This window comes from Cucurbita pepo, chromosome LG05 (genome assembly GCF_002806865.2).
Source record: "Cucurbita pepo subsp. pepo cultivar mu-cu-16 chromosome LG05, ASM280686v2, whole genome shotgun sequence".
Classification (NCBI taxonomy): Eukaryota; Viridiplantae; Streptophyta; class Magnoliopsida; order Cucurbitales; family Cucurbitaceae; genus Cucurbita; species Cucurbita pepo.
Genome location: NC_036642.1, coordinates 4,023,381 through 4,040,776, shown reverse-complemented (window position 1 = coordinate 4,040,776; position 17,396 = coordinate 4,023,381). Strand labels below are relative to the sequence as shown.

The 17,396-nt window shown below is 37.7% G+C and overlaps 2 protein-coding genes across 2 annotated transcripts; one reads left to right on the top strand and one right to left on the bottom strand.

The window, feature by feature from the left end:
• Positions 1-1,259: 1,259 nt before the first annotated feature.
• On the bottom strand, positions 1,260-3,270 carry LOC111795346 (protein CDI-like). The gene is made up of 2 exons (XM_023677702.1): positions 3,056-3,270; positions 1,260-2,425 (listed from the first exon to the last, which is right to left on the bottom strand). Exon 2 carries the CDS (start codon positions 2,372-2,374, stop codon positions 1,613-1,615), a length of 762 nt encoding a protein of 253 aa, XP_023533470.1. The 5' UTR covers positions 2,375-2,425; positions 3,056-3,270; the 3' UTR covers positions 1,260-1,612.
• Positions 3,271-5,423: 2,153 nt separating this feature from the next.
• Positions 5,424-14,964, top strand: LOC111795345. Its single transcript, XM_023677701.1, has 15 exons — positions 5,424-5,646; positions 5,802-5,885; positions 7,007-7,080; positions 7,226-7,259; positions 7,409-7,467; positions 8,367-8,481; positions 8,608-8,645; positions 9,665-9,762; positions 9,836-9,891; positions 9,989-10,238; positions 10,363-10,478; positions 11,741-11,797; positions 12,636-12,701; positions 12,849-12,923; positions 14,632-14,964. Exons 1-15 carry the CDS (start codon positions 5,482-5,484, stop codon positions 14,692-14,694), a joined length of 1,350 nt encoding a protein of 449 aa, XP_023533469.1. The 5' UTR covers positions 5,424-5,481; the 3' UTR covers positions 14,695-14,964.
• Positions 14,965-17,396: the final 2,432 nt, after the last annotated feature.

Genomic DNA, 17,396 nt, shown 5'->3' with positions numbered 1-17,396 from the left:
CTGGGAATTTTCCGGTCCTTCTTTCGGGATTTTCTCTCTTTTTTCTTTTTTCTTTTTTCTTTTTTCTCTTTCGTCAAAAATAATACAATCTAATAGCTTTTTTTCTTTTAAAAATATTTACATTTTTAAACAAATATTTCATTTAATGGAATGACTAACATAAATATTAATTAACTGCTTTTTATCATTAAAAGCTTAATTATTTTTTAAAATCACAATTAATAAAATTGTCCTACTAAATCACTTGTATGTCTATATACTGATTAGTGATAATCACAGATGGTAAATTGATTTCTCTACTTGCAATTATTTTATTATCTGTTTTTTTTTTATAATATTTAATCTAAATTAGGCTTTTCCTTTTCAAATTCATCTGTAATACTTTAATATGTTATTTCATTATTTTTTTTATGTAAAAAGAAAAAAAGTATTAAATGGAGGATTGCCCAGAGTAGAAAAAGTGAAACTCTTTTAACAAGTTGAGAATGATGCCTTGCGTGCAACCCTATGTTTGTTTTTACAAAAGATAATTTGGCTTCCCTCATCTTTGTCGACCTTCCTTAATCGAAGTAGGTAACTGCACGAAGAAATTTTAAGCTTAATCAACGTTAATGATTAGAATCGAAAAATTTAAGTAGCTGCATCAGCTTCTAAACTCAATCGAGTTATGTCATTTTACTTATTCATACACCATGTGACAAAATAATCATTGTTCGACTGAACAACTCCACGATGACTGACATGTAGTCTGACAAAGTTATTTCGAGGAATATAATTCAAAATCAAAACCATTGTACTTACAAAATTGTGGAATTGAGCAAAAAGTGTGATGTTCCACATTGGTTGGGAAGGAGAACAAATCACCCTTTATAAGAGTGTGGAAACCTTCGGACGCATTTTAAAGTCTTGAGGAGAAGCCAAAAAAAGGACAATACCTTCTCCTAGTAGACGACTTTTAAAGTCTCGAGGGAAAGCCCAAAGAAGACAATATCTGCAAGGTGGATCCCCTCGTAGACGACTTTTAAAGTCTTGAAGGGAAACCCAAAGAAAACAATATCTGCTAGGTGGATCCACTCGTAGACGACTTTTAAAGTCTTGAGGGGAAGCTCAAAAACGATAATATCTGTTAGGTAGATCCCCTCATAGACGACTTCTAAAGTCTTGAGGGGAAGCCGCCCAAAGAAGACAATATCTACTAGGTGGATATGGATATAGGACAGGAATGAAAGTCTCAAACAAATAAACAAAATGGGTTCTCAAATAATAAATTTTGGGTATTGGAATTGCAAGCTAAAATTTTACATTCATCACATAGTTTGTTTCTTATACAATTTTACATAATAAATACTATATAATAAATGGGGAAGGAGATTCCAGCCTATAACTTGGGGAATGCTTAAGAAAATACACTACTAATGTCTGATCACCTGAGTTAGGCATAAGTATCAGACGTAATTATATAGAATATTGTATAAGAACTCCATACACAATCAGACATTCCAACATAAAATCTAATCTAAAGAATATTAAGCCAAAAGTTCAAAGAATTTCAAATGCCACCACTAAACATCAAGCAGAACTTACTTTCATGCGGTGCTGCTTATTATCTCATCTATTCTTCAGATTTCTTCTTAGCCTCCTTCTGATACTCCTCCATTTCTTTCAGCCAGAGATCTGCAAATTCACAATTCTTCCAAGCTTCGAACCACGGCCCACCGCGAGTGTAATGGATTGCTTTAGGGAGAGTGCTCAAATCACCCTCCACACTCTTGTTATGGCCCTCGAGAAAGTTCCAAACAAAAGGGATTGACCCAATTTCATCATCCTCGAGCCATTGAAACCTATGAAGAAAAGCACCAGTTTGGGTGTTGACAGCCTCAGGTGTCAAGACCTTGTTCTTTGGATGGCCACAGTTGTACAAAACCATTGAAGACCAGTTCTTCCTTGGGTACACAGTTTGAACTGCACCATCCATTTTTGTAGTTTCTTTTGGTGCGTAATCATGGTGGACACACATAATTGCATATTTATTGTCAATCAAGTCCCTCAGTTCCTTAATATCAGCTAGATACAGAAAATCACAGTCCACAAACATTGCCCATCCTTTGTAATTTGCCAAATACGGAGTTAAAAACCGGGAAAACGAGAACTCTGTGCTTTCCAATTGTCCTCTCTCACGCCAATACGCACCATTCTTTCTCAGATCTGCCTGCTTGATTGGAATGATCTCAACAGGGATTGAAGATCGTTTCAAGATGGAATGGCGACAGACCTCATAAGCAAGATCTTCACTAACATCATAGCCCACAAAGATCCTAAATGGTTGCTCCAACCCTTCAACAGCAGAATGAGTCTCTCCGTTACAAGAACCCATTGGAAGCAGATGGTTTTGGCACTAAATCTTCAGATTCAACAATCTCCAATGCTAAAATTGCAGTAATTCAACCAAATTTTAGCTACCAAATAATAAAATGCTATAGAGAATCAACAATAAACGTAAAACGATGTCCTTAAACACAGAATCCATTGAAGGCCACAAACATTAAAATTCCATAAAGTATCAAATCACCATCACTAGACCCAAATTTCCAATTCACAAAATCATTTCTAAATCAACAACGTTGCAGGATTCTAACACAACACTTTCCGGATGGTGGTTTGATAATTTATAAGAAGACCTCAAATACCATAGATCATATACATTTCCAACACGAAAAAAAACAAACCACCGCCAGAGAAACGGTTATCTTCAAGGGTGCAAAACAAAAGAAACAGAGAGATCCAATAGGGAAATGAAAAATAATCCCACAATGTTAAAGATTTCAAATTAGAAAGAACACAAAACGACCGACACATTTCCAAAGTCTTATAAATAATAATCAATAAAGAAACAAAAGCAAAGATATATCACAGCCTCGTAAGATCCAAATCGTAACAAGTGATTCAAGAAGACGAACACGAAAAAAATCTAATACAAGTAAGAAACACAAAGAAAATGCATCAGATCTGATTGAATTGCGGAAATCAAAGAGAAAAAGAAAGGATAGAAGTGTACCAAGAAACAGGCAAATGTAGATCTTGGAAGAGGAAGAAGAAAACAGTCAATTTTGAATCAGGTTTGTTTCTGGTATTTGTAGATTTGAGAAGAAGATCTTGGTTCAAGAAATGTAGAGAGAGCGCTCTAAATCGTCTGCGAGGGAGAGAACTTCGCGGGTACGCTCCTTGGGCGATGGACGTCGGGGAATTCGGGGGAGATGATATAGAGGGTCCAGCAAGGAGCACGTGTTCACTCCCCACTTTTTATTTTAAAAAAGGAAAAAAAAATTAAATATTTTTAGATTAATTTTTTAAAAAATAGCAAAGCAAAGATGTTGTCGGTGAAAATACGGAAGGCTTAGATTTTTTGAAAATTCAAATAAGTTATTAGTAAAATGTTATTGGCTGGATATATTTTTTAAAAAATATACCAATTTTATTAAAAATATGTAAATTAACAAATAACTTATATCATTTTTAAAAAAATAAAAAAATGTATATTAATCTATATTTTTTTTTCTTTTTCTTTTTCTTTTTTTATATTTCAATTTCTCAAATCTTGGTTTCAAAATTCTCGGCTCCCGTTTTCTAAAACTTTCTTCTTGAATCAAGGCTAAAGGCTCGAGCATACGTCGTTTGGTCGTAGTCGACGCAAGAACGAATGGATTTAACTCATTTGTTGCTAAGAAATGAGTGTCGCACAATCGTAAGTCTGCTGCTATCAAAATGCTATAGTACAGTTGTCTTTGTCGGTGGGTCAAACAAAATTTTTGGGTTTTTTTTTTTTTTCTGTGGTTGGTATGGAAACAATGGGCACTTCTCTCTCCTAAATATTATTTTATAAAATTCATCATTAATTTATTTATACTTTTAAAGTAAAATATCTGTTTTTTTAATATAATAATTATTATTATTTAGGCTGTAATACTAATGGGAAACCAGGAGCGTAACTAACCAGGGGCAGGGGCACATGTTTTTCTTTTTCTCAATTTACTAAATTATTATTTAATTAAATTAATAAAAATATCTATAAATTTTGTATTTTATCTTATTTAAAATTTTAAAAAATACGTGATATGAACCAGACATCAATCATACAACATATTTCAATGGAGTTTTACTGTTATAAATTTTGATTGGATTATATTTAGAGTAATTTAAAGTTATTGTATTCGATTAATATATTTTAAAACTTTTTATTTACTTTAGGTTAATTATGGTCACAAAGTATGAATGTTACAACTCTTCGAATATCTTTGATAGTTTCATTTTGAGGTCAGGTAAAGTCATGTATGTTGTATTAAGTAAATTTGGAAAATATGGTAAAAGGAGCATTTGTGTCCTCCTTTGGCCAATGACGAAGTTTATTTGTAATTATATGTAGTTTAGGTTGCATGTAGAATCATTTAAGCTCGACATAATTAATCTTGCTTGGAGTGATTCGAATCTCAAATAAGTGTTCTTGCCTTAAAATATTTGATCAAGAATAATCATTCAACGATTTTGCTTGTGGAGTGATTCGTAACTCAAACAAATATTCTTACCCCGAAATATTCTATCAACGAGATAATCCGAATTTTACTCCCCTTATAGTAATTTCCATATCAATACGATTAGTTTTGAATAGAAAACATCACTACTTTATTTCAAAAATATCATTAAACTTTGAACCGTGCTTCAAAAATTTTAGAAAATTTTCTTAATGTTCGTTTTCCAGATTAACATTATTTACTTTCATTAAAAAGTTTTAAAAATTTATATCGTCAATAATATAAACAAAAAAAAAATATCGATATTTTATAGATTATTTTCAAAGAAAAAAATTAATTTTTTTAAATTTTAAATAATATTTTTGAAAATTTAAGTGTGTTCTTGAAATTAAGGATTAACCGTCTCTATTCAAATTTGTTTGTTTGGTTTCTATTTAATTCATTTATTTTTTTTCTAGAAAAGAATTGTTTTAGGATTTTAAAAAAAAAAAAAAAAGGGTAAAAGACGCTTTTATCCCTATACTTCACTGAAATAACGATTAATTTTTAAACTTCAGGTTATAGTAATTCGTCTTCCAACTATTAAAAGTGTAAAAATTTAATCTTCAAATATTAGTATATAATTGTTTATTTGTTATAAATTTAATAATAAAAACGTACAAATTATTGTCGGGTTAAATTCTTAATAAATAGTGTTTATTTATTTATTTATTTATATTTTAAATTTTGGTGAAGTCAATTTGAATCAAATTCAATTTTTAGTCATTTCTGGATCCATTCGGTTTAAAAAAAAAAAAAAAAAATGTTTACGTAGGCGTCTTGCCACGTGGCACTGAGGAGGAGAGTGGTATAAATATTCCGAGGTTTGAGGAGAGGAGACTGAAATAGAAAGCTAACACAGCCGGAAAAGGAAGCGAGGAAAGTAAAGGACAAGGGGAGGGCTGTCTCGGTATCAATGCCAAACCCCGAGATCAACACCACCGGAACCGGCATCGGCGACGAAACAATCGCCGACGCCGGTAACTCTTCTCATTCCAATGGTAATCTCAAAGATTGGCACACTTATCCGGTTGCCAGATTGCCCTCTCGTAACAGCTCCTCCAAGTACGATTTTGTTAAGGTAAATTTTGTTTTCCATTCAATTATTTGCTTATTTCCGGAATGGATTGATGCGAATGTAAGAATTGGATCAATTTTGGATGATTTGATGTTCCCTTCTGATTTCTTGTTTGGAATTTGCTTCGGAATTCTGCTTCGTTCTATAATTTCTGGCAGGTGAAGGTGTGGTTGGGAGATAACGCAGATCACTATTATGTCTTGTCGCGGTTTTTGCTCAGCAGGATGTTGACAGTGACCAAGGTATAAGTGCATTCAATTTTTAAAGAGTTTTAGCCTAAGAGCCTTTGTTGGTGCCGTGCTTGTCAACAACCCTTTTGATTTATTGATGTATTTGCTTTACATTTTGAGATCCCACATTGGTTGGAGAGGGGAACGAAACATTCTTTATAAGGGTGTGGAAACCTCTCTCTAGTAAACGTGTTTTAGAACATTAAGGAGAAGCCTAGAAGGGGAAGCCCAAAGAGGGTAATATCTGCTAGCAGTGAGCTTTGGCTGTTACAAATGGTATTAGAGCTAGTCACTGGGCGGTGCGAGACATTGGTTGGAGTAGGGCCAGACCTTCTCCATAGTTGACACGTTTTAAAATCGTGAGGCTGACGACGATACGTAACGGACCAAAGCGGATAATATATGTTAGTGGTGGGCTTGAGCACTTATAAATGGTATAAGAGCTAGACACTAGACGGTGTGCTAGCGAGAACGCTCCCCAAGGGGATGGATTGTGAGATCAAACATTGGTTGGAGAGAGGAACGAAACAATTCTTATAAGGGTGTGGAAACCTCTCTCTAGTAGACGTGTATTAAAACCTCGAGGGAAAGCCCGGAAGGGAAAGCTCAAAGATGACAATATCTGTTAGCGGTGAGCTTGAGCTGTTACAAATGGTATCAAAGCCAGTCACCGAACAATGCGAGACACTGGTTGAAGTAGGGCTAGACCTTCTCCATAGTAGACACGTTTTAAAACCGTGAGACCGACGACGATACGTAACGGGCCAAAGCGGACAATATTTGTTAGCGGTGGGCTTGGGCTGTTACAAATGGTATTAGAGCCAGACACTAGGCGGTGTGCTAGCGAGAACGCTAGCCCCAAGGGGGTGGATTGTGAGATCCCACATTGGTTGGAGAGAGAAACGAAACATTTCTTATAAGAGTGTGGAAACCTCTCTCTAGTAGACGCATTTTAAAACCTTGAGAGGAATCTCGAAAAAGAAAGTCAGAAGAGGACCATATCTGCTAGCGGTGGGCTTGGGCTCTTACAACATTATATTCAATCTATTCTCTGTTTAGAAAACGATGTATTTGTAAACACAGGTTTGTTTGAATTCTCATTCGTATGCTAATTCTAACTCTTCTAATTTCAGATTCCAAATCATCTTGCTATCAAAATTGCATTGGAGCTCAAGAAGCTGCTTGTAGATAATAGCCTTTTAGATGTGTGAGACATATTCTTATCTTCTCCCCTCTTTGTCATTTTCTGCACTTCCTGTTCCAAGGAGAATGAATATTACCTTCATCTCTCTCTCTCTCTCTAATTATTTTTTTAAAACACTATTGACTCTTTTTTTTTAATACTATTGTAGCTCACAATCTGATTTGGAAGCTAATATTTTCAAGGTATATGATCTCAGTTGAACGTTTTGGTTCTATACCGATACTACTTTGATCATGTTGCTGAAAAATACAATGCTGATGAATTACAATCCCTTTTCATTATGTTGAAATGTGTAGCTATAGCTAACTTTCTTCTAGGACACTATATGCAGCTCATGGAGTTGCGTGGTTATGGGGAAGAGTACATAAATCGGTATAAGATGATGACTAGGTTCGTACATTTCTTTTCTTTCGCACGAGACTTATAAATATATGCATTATGTGTGCTTCCCTTTTATTGTCTCTCTGTATTCTCTGTAACTTTTACAAAGGGTTCTCACTTTCAGTTGATGTTGATGAAAATGTAATATTATGTTTTATCGATCTCGAGATCATACGATGACAAGCACTCTATCAAGAGTTTCGTCTTTCTTCTACTAATGTTAGTCTGATGTGGGGGTGGGCGTGCAACTTGTGGGCGTGAACCTTGGATCGTGAGGGACAAAATAACTAAATAAAGTTGGAAATCCATAGCTTTTGATGTGATCATAAAAACACCCAACTCACATAGATTAGAGCGATGAAAATCAAGCCACAATTGGCCATTCATTTTCTAGTATGGTGCCTAGTTAATAGCGACCTGCTTCCATGGTCAAAATGGATTCTGTGCAATTCCGCTCAAGCAGTCATCCATGGATAAAACTTTTCAAAACCTCCATGTCAGGAATTAAGGATTTCTTTTCCTTTTCGAGAGCCCCCTTGCATATATAGCCCTCTTAAGCACCATTGTAAACACAACTTAAGTATGAGAGTTTCAATGAATTGAGTCTTGTTATGACCTTTGTCTATTGCTTTATGCATTGAACTCATTTTTCAATACTTGTGCATAGCTTAAAATTTTCATGTCTTAGAAACATTCAAGTTTATTTTGGTCTTGAAGAAGTGACTAGGACTTTTGTTCTACGTACTCGTCTTAAAGGTATTCTGCATTTAACTTCTCCTTCAGGTCGAACAATGAACCTAATGCATTTAACCTCTCTCGTATTGTCTTTCCAATAGAATATGATGCAATCCACCATGGTATTGCATGCTACTCACATATGTTGCTAAGCTCTATGCTATCTTTTCTAGATTTCACCATCAAAGGGTCCCATTGGTGATTCTTGTATGTGGAACTGCCTGTGTTGGGAAGTCAACCATAGCCACCCAACTTGCACAGAGACTTAACCTGCCAAATGTTTTACAGGTCCTGCACACACACACACACACACACACACACACACACACATATATTTAAATCTCTCCCTGTTCTATAGTTATGTGCTAACTCTTTGTATGACTGCCTACTGCTAACAATCTTTTATTTCTGCAGACAGATATGGTATATGAATTACTACGCACATCAACAGAGTATGTCATTAATTTATTTTTATCCTTCATATAAAACAAATATTGTTATATTATGGGTTAAAGCTGTTTAGTATAGATACGATAATCGATTATCCTTCTTTAAGAGTAAGTCTTTCTGCTTAGGGTTTTCTCTCAAATCGTCACTTTTTGTTGGTGTTCTAGGTCATTTTTCTTTTTTGGGTGTTTTTTCGCTCCCTTGTGAAGTTTGTATCATTTGAGCATTAGTTTCTTGATATTCCATCTGTAAGATCCCACATCGGTTAGGGAGAAGAATGAAACACCCTTTATAAGAGTGTGAAAACCTCTCCTTAGCAGACGCGTTTTAAAACCTTTAGGAGAAACCCAAAAGGAAAAGCCCAAAGAGGACAATATCTGTTAGCCGTGGGCTTAGGCTGTTACAAATGGTATCAGAGCCTGACACCGAACAATGTGTCAACGAGGAGAGTGAGCCCTGAAAGGGGGTGGACACGAGGCGGTGTGCCAGCAAGGATGCTGGGCCCTGAAGGGAGGTGGATTGTAAGATCCCACATCGGTTGGGGAGAAGAACGAAACACCCTTTACAAGGGTGTGAAAACCTCTTTCTAGCAGACGTGTTTTAAAACCTTGAGGGGAAACCCAGAAAGGAAAGCTCAAAGAGGACAATATCTGCTAGCGGTGGGCTTGACTTGTTATACCAGTTAAAAATAAAACGCTACATAATTGTAATCCATTTTTTACTATCACTTAATCAAAGCAGGATCTCAAATTCACCCAAAAGCAAAATCTGTCTAAACGNGGGGGGGGGGGGGGGCTGGTAACAAGAACCATAATTCATCTTCTCTTTTATTTTAGCATCATTTCTGTCAGATTGTTAATATCCTGCCTAGGGAGGGGATGTAACAAGAAACCAAATCCTCTCGTTTATTTAATTACTTCGATATTAGCAGTCTGCACGTGCATTCATTTTTTGACTACATTCCCGCCTTCTGTGTTCCTCGAACCTCATCGAAACGCTTATTCTCTTCCTTTAAATATTTTAGCGCACCACTGACATCAACTCCTGTATGGGCACGAGATTTTAGCTCTTCAGAGGAGTTAATTACCGAATTCTGTAGAGAATGCAGAATCGTTCGTAAAGGTTCGTCATCCCTTCATTGTAGAGTTTTTCGCTATCGGGTGATGGCTTCTGTTACTCGATATTTTCTGTATAGGTTTGGCTGGTGATTTGAAGAAAGCTATGAAAGATGGAAAGCCTGTAATAATCGAGGTGAATTTAGTTCAAATCATAACTTTTCAGATTTCAATGAAACACTAAGTCTTGTTTCCTTTCAGAAAAAAATTAATGGCTTTGCTTAAAATTTTAGGGAATACATTTGGATCCCAGCATATATTTGATGGATGATGAAAGTAAGACACTAGCTAATATGTCAGCAAAAGATACCGAAACGAATCCTTTATCAACGACATCAGATAATGAAAGTGCAAAGCAAACGAAGAGTGGCACCTGCAGTACGTGTTCTCCTACGAAAGAGTCCGAGCGCACCAACCAAGAGAACGAAGGGCTGGATTCTCTAGAAGCTGTAGATATGGCAGGAAATAGCGCTCGAGTTATAGGTTGGTTTGAACTCTGAATTTTGCGCTTATTGTGTTCAATATTTTGTTTGGCCTCCTCATAGAATTGAAGAATACTAACCTAAGTGTTCATGTATAATATTTTGCATTTTATGGTGTTATTCAGATGAAACTCAGAATAAAGGGGAGACGGATCGATCTGGTTCGGTCAGGAAAGATAAGTCTGGTGCTGAGCCAATAATCATACCCATAGTCTTTAAAATGGCTGAATTTGATCACAAGGTTCGTTTTGTTTATGTTTATTTGTTTATTTACGAACAACGAAAGAAGCCTAGACTCGAACATAGCATGGGACGGGCTTGACATAGCTTTGGTCATTCATTAAGAAAAACTAGAGAGTAGAAAGCAAATACTTTTAATGCCTACAAAAAATTAATGCTTACCTACTTTGAGTATTCCAACTTTCTCAAAAGAATCAAATGAATCTCTAGCAATACATCTATGGCTTAGTCTCGCTCCTTTGAATATACTAGAGCTCTTGACCAAGAACAAGGATTATTATGGACTACTGGTGTGAGATCCCACATCGGTTGGAGATGGGAACGAAGCATTCCTTATAAGGGTGTAAAAACCTCTCCCTAGCAGACGCGTTTTAAAACCGTGAGGCTTATGGGGATACATAATGGGCTAAAGCGGATAATATTTGCTAGCGGTGAGTTTGAGCTGTTACAAATGGTATCAGAGCTAGACATCGAGTAGTGTGTCAGCGAGGATGCTGGGACCCCAAGAGGGGTGGATTGTGAGATCTCACATCGATTGTAGAGGAAAACGAAACATTCCTTTTAAGGGTGTGGAAACCTCTCCCTAGCACACGCGTTTTAAAACTGTAAGACTGATGGCGATACGTAATGGGCCAAAGCGGATAATATCTAGCAGTGGGCTTGGGCTGTTACAAGTAGATCTTCTAGACATTGCGACATCGTCTTGTTTTGCTTGTGCTCCAATTTCTCTTACGAGTTGCACAAATAGCTTTAAAGCTAACGATCGAAGAGTTGGTGCATAGGCGCCACGGATGACCCATCCACTTTTAGGATCCATGCGACACCCATTGGATAAGGGATTGATGGGTTCTTTCTAGAATTGCTGATTTGGTGAACTTTTCACGGTAAGAATTAAATTGTTATAAATTCTAGAGTACGGGAACTAAATTATTGCAAACTTACATAAAACTTTCGGGACAAAAAGTATTTTTTAAAACTTTTCTTGAGAGAGAAAGAGACCATAAAAAAACCTTGTTTATAGCAAGTCATATAGTCTTCTTCACACCATGGAAAGGGCGTCCCACAAAAATCGAAGTACGAAATTCGAGATGTTTGGCAAAACGATGGACAAACAAAAAACATCAAGCCCTGTTATCCGACTGTTGTTTCTCTATATCATAAGTTTTCGTTATATGAATTTTCTCACGTTTTCGATCTTTGTTTTAGTCTTGTTTATAACGTCTTGTAAGTTTTAGTTGTAATTAGTACTCTCGTCTTGTTCAGGCATTACTAGAGGAATGGATCTCCCCTCGAACGTTTAACGACAAATATCCTCTCCAGGTATATAAACTCCTCAAATATTCAACGCACCAATCGGGAACATAAAATTGTAGGGGGGCCCTTTCTGATTAACAATTGTATGTTTTTACAAATGGTATCAGAGCTACACTGGGCAGTGTGCCAATGAGGACGTTGGGCCTCCAAGAGGGTGGATTGTGAGATCTCACGTTAGTTGGAGAGGGGAACGAATCATGCTTTTAAGGGTGTGGAAACCTCTCCCTAGCAAACGTGTTTTAAAATCGTGAGGCTGACGGCGATACATAACGAGCCAATATCTGCTAGTGGTGAGCTTGAGGTGTTACAAATTGTATAAGAGCTAAACACCGAGCAGTGTGCCAACGAGGACGTTGGGACCCCAAGGAGGGTGGATTGTGAGATCCCACATTGGTTGGAGAGGGGAACAAAACATTCCTTATAAGGGTGTGGAAACCTCTCGTTAGAATACGCGTTATAAAACGGTGATATATTACAAACCAAAGCGGACAATATCTACTAGCGGTGGGCTTGGGCTGTTACAAATGGTATCAAGAGCTAGACACTAGGTAGTGTGCCAACGAGGATGTTGGGCTCCCAAGGGGGATGGATTGTGAGATCTCACATTGGTTGGAGAGGGGAACAAAACATTCCTTATAAGACTGTAGAAACCTCTCCCTAGCAAACGCGTTTTAAAACCGTGAGGCTGACAGCGATACGTAACGAGCCAAAACAAACAATATCTACTAGCGGGCTTGGGGTTTTGCATGGTAAAAGGCCCATTAAAAGGACTCCTATTTTCATGTGAGCTCTGTATCATTTGCTTTATTATTTAATTCCATGTCTAATACTTTCTTTGTTTCAGGATAAAGATAAGCTTATAGCTAACTTAAAAACCATTCAGGGATATCTTTGCTCATTCAAATCACAGGTTTGTTCCTCGGCTGAACAATTGTTGTTCCTGTTCGTGGATAGATTAATGCAATTCTTATTAGGAATTAGTGGGCTGAGCTGATAGTGTGTGATCAAGTTTAGCATATATCATTTGTTTATATTCTCCTTAAATTATTTGCCACAGGGCTTGATAGTTGTTAACATATCAGCAACAACATTTCCACAAACACTCGATTGGCTGCATGGATATATTCTGCAGGTAACCTTAGTTTTTTTTTTTCAAAACCGGCCTACAGTTGTTTATCTTTTTCGTGTTCGTGTCGTCTTCTAGTACACTCTCGTGCGCTTTCTTCTCTTATCTAGCCAATGTGAGGTTTTATTTGTCCTCTGATAAACCTGAAAGCTATTCGAGTTCTCCATCATACTAAGTTTAGCTATTAGACATATTTACTATCCCTGCGTGCTTGGACGTTTCTTAAACTATGAGGATAGGTCGGAATATGTAACAGCCGAAGCACACTGCTAGCAGATATTTGTCCGTTTTAGCTCTTTACGTATCGCCGTTAGCTTCACGGTTTTAAAACACGTCTGTTAGGGAGAAGTTTTCACACCCTTATAAGGAATGTTTCATTCCTCTCTTTAACTTATGTAGGATCTCATAATCCACCCCCTTGGGGATCTAGTGTGCTCGTTGGCACACTGCCCGGTGTCTGGCTCTTATACCATTTGTAACAGCCCATGCGCACTGCTAGCAAATATTGTTCGCTTTAACCGTCAGCTTCACGGTTTTAAAAAGTGTCTGTTAGGGAGAGGTTTCCACACCCTTATAAGAAATGTTTCATTTCTCTCTCCAACCGATGTGGGATCTCACAATCCACCCCACTTAGGGACCAACGTCCTCGCTAGCACACCACTCGATGTCTGGCTCTAATACCATTTTGTAACAGCCCAAACATACCTCCAACAAATATTGTCTGTTTTATCCCGTTACGTATTGTCATCCATTTCATGGTTTTAAAACGCGTCTGTCAGGGAGAAGTTTCCATATCCTTATAAGAAATGTTTCGTTCCCCTCTCCATCCGATGTGGGATCTCACAATCCACCCCCTCAGGGGCCAGCGTCCTTGCTGGCACACCGCCCGGTGTCTAGCTCTAATACCATTTGTAACAGCTCAACCACACCGCTAGCAAATATTGTCCGCCTTAGCCCGTTACATATCGCTGTCAGTTTCACGATTTCAAAACGCATCTATTAGGGAGAGGTTTCCACACCCTTATAAGGAATGTTTCATTCCCCTCTCCAACCAATGTAGGATCTCACAATCCACCCCCCTTAGGGACCCAGCGTCCTTGCTAGCACACCACCCGCTGTCTGGCTCTAATACCATTTGTAATAGCCCAAACACACCTCCAATGGATATTTGTCTGTTTTAGCCTATTACGTATCGTCATCAGCTTCATGGTTTTAAAACGCGTCTGTTAGAGAGAGGTTTCCATATTCTTATAAGAAATGTTTCATTCCCCTCTCCAACTGAAGTGGGATCTCACAATCCACCCCCTCGGGGGCCAGCGTCCTCGTTGGCACACCGCCCGGTATCTAGCTCCAATACCATTTGTAGCCGCCCAACCACACCACCAGCAAATATTGTCCGCTTTAGCCCATTACATATCGCTGTCAGCTTCACGGTCTTAAAACGCGTCTGTTAGAGAGAGGTTTTCACACCCTCATAAGGAATATTTCGTTTCCCTCTCCAACCGACATGGGATCTCACAGAAGAAAAATCCTTTGGCCTATAACATAACGATAATATGTAATCATGTAAGGACTGTGTTAATAGATTCCATAGGATCTATGTTTTCAATCCTTCATTGCAACGACCATGCCAGGATGTTCTTCTCTGTTGTATGAGTATCATTGACTATATCTGATATCATTTTGAAGATTTGGTTGTTTGTTTTGTGGGCAGTGCATTGAACAAGGCATATCACCTGTATCAAATGGAAATGCAAGACAGTCCATTGAACACTAATTAAGAACAAAAAATTTGTTCATGTTCCAGCTTATCTTTCTTCACCTTTTTACTTCACAAACAGCAGCCTGCATCATCAAGAGCTTTTTGTGCTGTTGCCGGGAACTATTTTTTTCTTTTAAACAAATTTCAATTTTTAGTGAACATTACATTCAGTTTATGATTGCAGCTAGAAAACATTAATTATGAGACATAAAATCTCATAGCTCATGTTGTCCATGTCTTTTATGTTTCCTATGTTTATTTTAAATGAAGTTGTTTATTTGAGAATTTGTGTTATGGAGTTCGAGCCGATTTTGTAAACCAACGTTGGTATTCATATGCCTAATAAGTGAGGCAGCACGACGGAGGAAAATATGACGAATAATGATACATGATGTAAAATTGAGTCGTATCCTTGACTAGTCTCACCTGGCTAGCTAAAACCTCACTATGACCAATTCTAATTGATTGGTTTGGTTTTGCGAAATCACACGTTGGTTGGAGAGAGAAACGAAACATTCTTTATTAGAGTGTGGAAACATTTCCTTGGTAGACTTGTTTTAAAACTGTGAGGTTGATGACGATACGTAACGGGTCAAAGCAGACAATATCTGTGAACGATGGGCTGTTATAGATGATATCAAAAGTAGACACATGGTAGTGTGCCAGCGAGGATGCTGAGTGTCACGGTCATGCTCGTCCAAGGCATGTTGTCCATGGCCGCATGCCCATGACAAGCCCAACCCTTTATGTCGTGTTTTACTTTTGTATTTCTAGGAAGTATGACGTTTCAGAAATATCATGTCTAGGCCTGTCAGACATGAAATGCCTCAGAATGTACTATAGGGGGATACGACTAGTTGTCAATTTCTCCCTACCCAAGGTTATATACTGTAAGCCGTTGTTATTTCTCTCTTGCTTGCTTATATAACGTCTTTTTCAAAAATCTCTTTTTCGAAAATCTCTCTCTGCCCTCGCTTTCTAAAACCTTCTCTTAAGACCGAGGCCAANTCCCCTCTCCAACCAATGTAGGATCTCACAATCCACCCCCCTTAGGGACCCAGCGTCCTTGCTAGCACACCACCCGCTGTCTGGCTCTAATACCATTTGTAATAGCCCAAACACACCTCCAATGGATATTTGTCTGTTTTAGCCTATTACGTATCGTCATCAGCTTCATGGTTTTAAAACGCGTCTGTTAGAGAGAGGTTTCCATATTCTTATAAGAAATGTTTCATTCCCCTCTCCAACTGAAGTGGGATCTCACAATCCACCCCCTCGGGGGCCAGCGTCCTCGTTGGCACACCGCCCGGTATCTAGCTCCAATACCATTTGTAGCCGCCCAACCACACCACCAGCAAATATTGTCCGCTTTAGCCCATTACATATCGCTGTCAGCTTCACGGTCTTAAAACGCGTCTGTTAGAGAGAGGTTTTCACACCCTCATAAGGAATATTTCGTTTCCCTCTCCAACCGACATGGGATCTCACAGAAGAAAAATCCTTTGGCCTATAACATAACGATAATATGTAATCATGTAAGGACTGTGTTAATAGATTCCATAGGATCTATGTTTTCAATCCTTCATTGCAACGACCATGCCAGGATGTTCTTCTCTGTTGTATGAGTATCATTGACTATATCTGATATCATTTTGAAGATTTGGTTGTTTGTTTTGTGGGCAGTGCATTGAACAAGGCATATCACCTGTATCAAATGGAAATGCAAGACAGTCCATTGAACACTAATTAAGAACAAAAAATTTGTTCATGTTCCAGCTTATCTTTCTTCACCTTTTTACTTCACAAACAGCAGCCTGCATCATCAAGAGCTTTTTGTGCTGTTGCCGGGAACTATTTTTTTCTTTTAAACAAATTTCAATTTTTAGTGAACATTACATTCAGTTTATGATTGCAGCTAGAAAACATTAATTATGAGACATAAAATCTCATAGCTCATGTTGTCCATGTCTTTTATGTTTCCTATGTTTATTTTAAATGAAGTTGTTTATTTGAGAATTTGTGTTATGGAGTTCGAGCCGATTTTGTAAACCAACGTTGGTATTCATATGCCTAATAAGTGAGGCAGCACGACGGAGGAAAATATGACGAATAATGATACATGATGTAAAATTGAGTCGTATCCTTGACTAGTCTCACCTGGCTAGCTAAAACCTCACTATGACCAATTCTAATTGATTGGTTTGGTTTTGCGAAATCACACGTTGGTTGGAGAGAGAAACGAAACATTCTTTATTAGAGTGTGGAAACATTTCCTTGGTAGACTTGTTTTAAAACTGTGAGGTTGATGACGATACGTAACGGGTCAAAGCAGACAATATCTGTGAACGATGGGCTGTTATAGATGATATCAAAAGTAGACACATGGTAGTGTGCCAGCGAGGATGCTGAGTGTCACGGTCATGCTCGTCCAAGGCATGTTGTCCATGGCCGCATGCCCATGACAAGCCCAACCCTTTATGTCGTGTTTTACTTTTGTATTTCTAGGAAGTATGACGTTTCAGAAATATCATGTCTAGGCCTGTCAGACATGAAATGCCTCAGAATGTACTATAGGGGGATACGACTAGTTGTCAATTTCTCCCTACCCAAGGTTATATACTGTAAGCCGTTGTTATTTCTCTCTTGCTTGCTTATATAACGTCTTTTTCAAAAATCTCTTTTTCGAAAATCTCTCTCTGCCCTCGCTTTCTAAAACC

Excerpts from the sequence above, each read along its gene's own strand:
- LOC111795345 (XM_023677701.1), top strand. The coding sequence starts at position 5,482 with ATGCCAAACCCCGAGATCAACACCACCGGAACCGGCATCGGCGACGAA. Across the intron at positions 7,081-7,225 it reads GATAATAGCCTTTTAGATGT|CTCACAATCTGATTTGGAAG; the intron begins GTGAGACATATT and ends ATACTATTGTAG. Across the intron at positions 10,479-11,740 it reads TGGCTGAATTTGATCACAAG|GCATTACTAGAGGAATGGAT; the intron begins GTTCGTTTTGTT and ends CGTCTTGTTCAG.
- LOC111795346 (XM_023677702.1), bottom strand. The coding sequence starts at position 2,374 with ATGGGTTCTTGTAACGGAGAGACTCATTCTGCTGTTGAAGGGTTGGAG.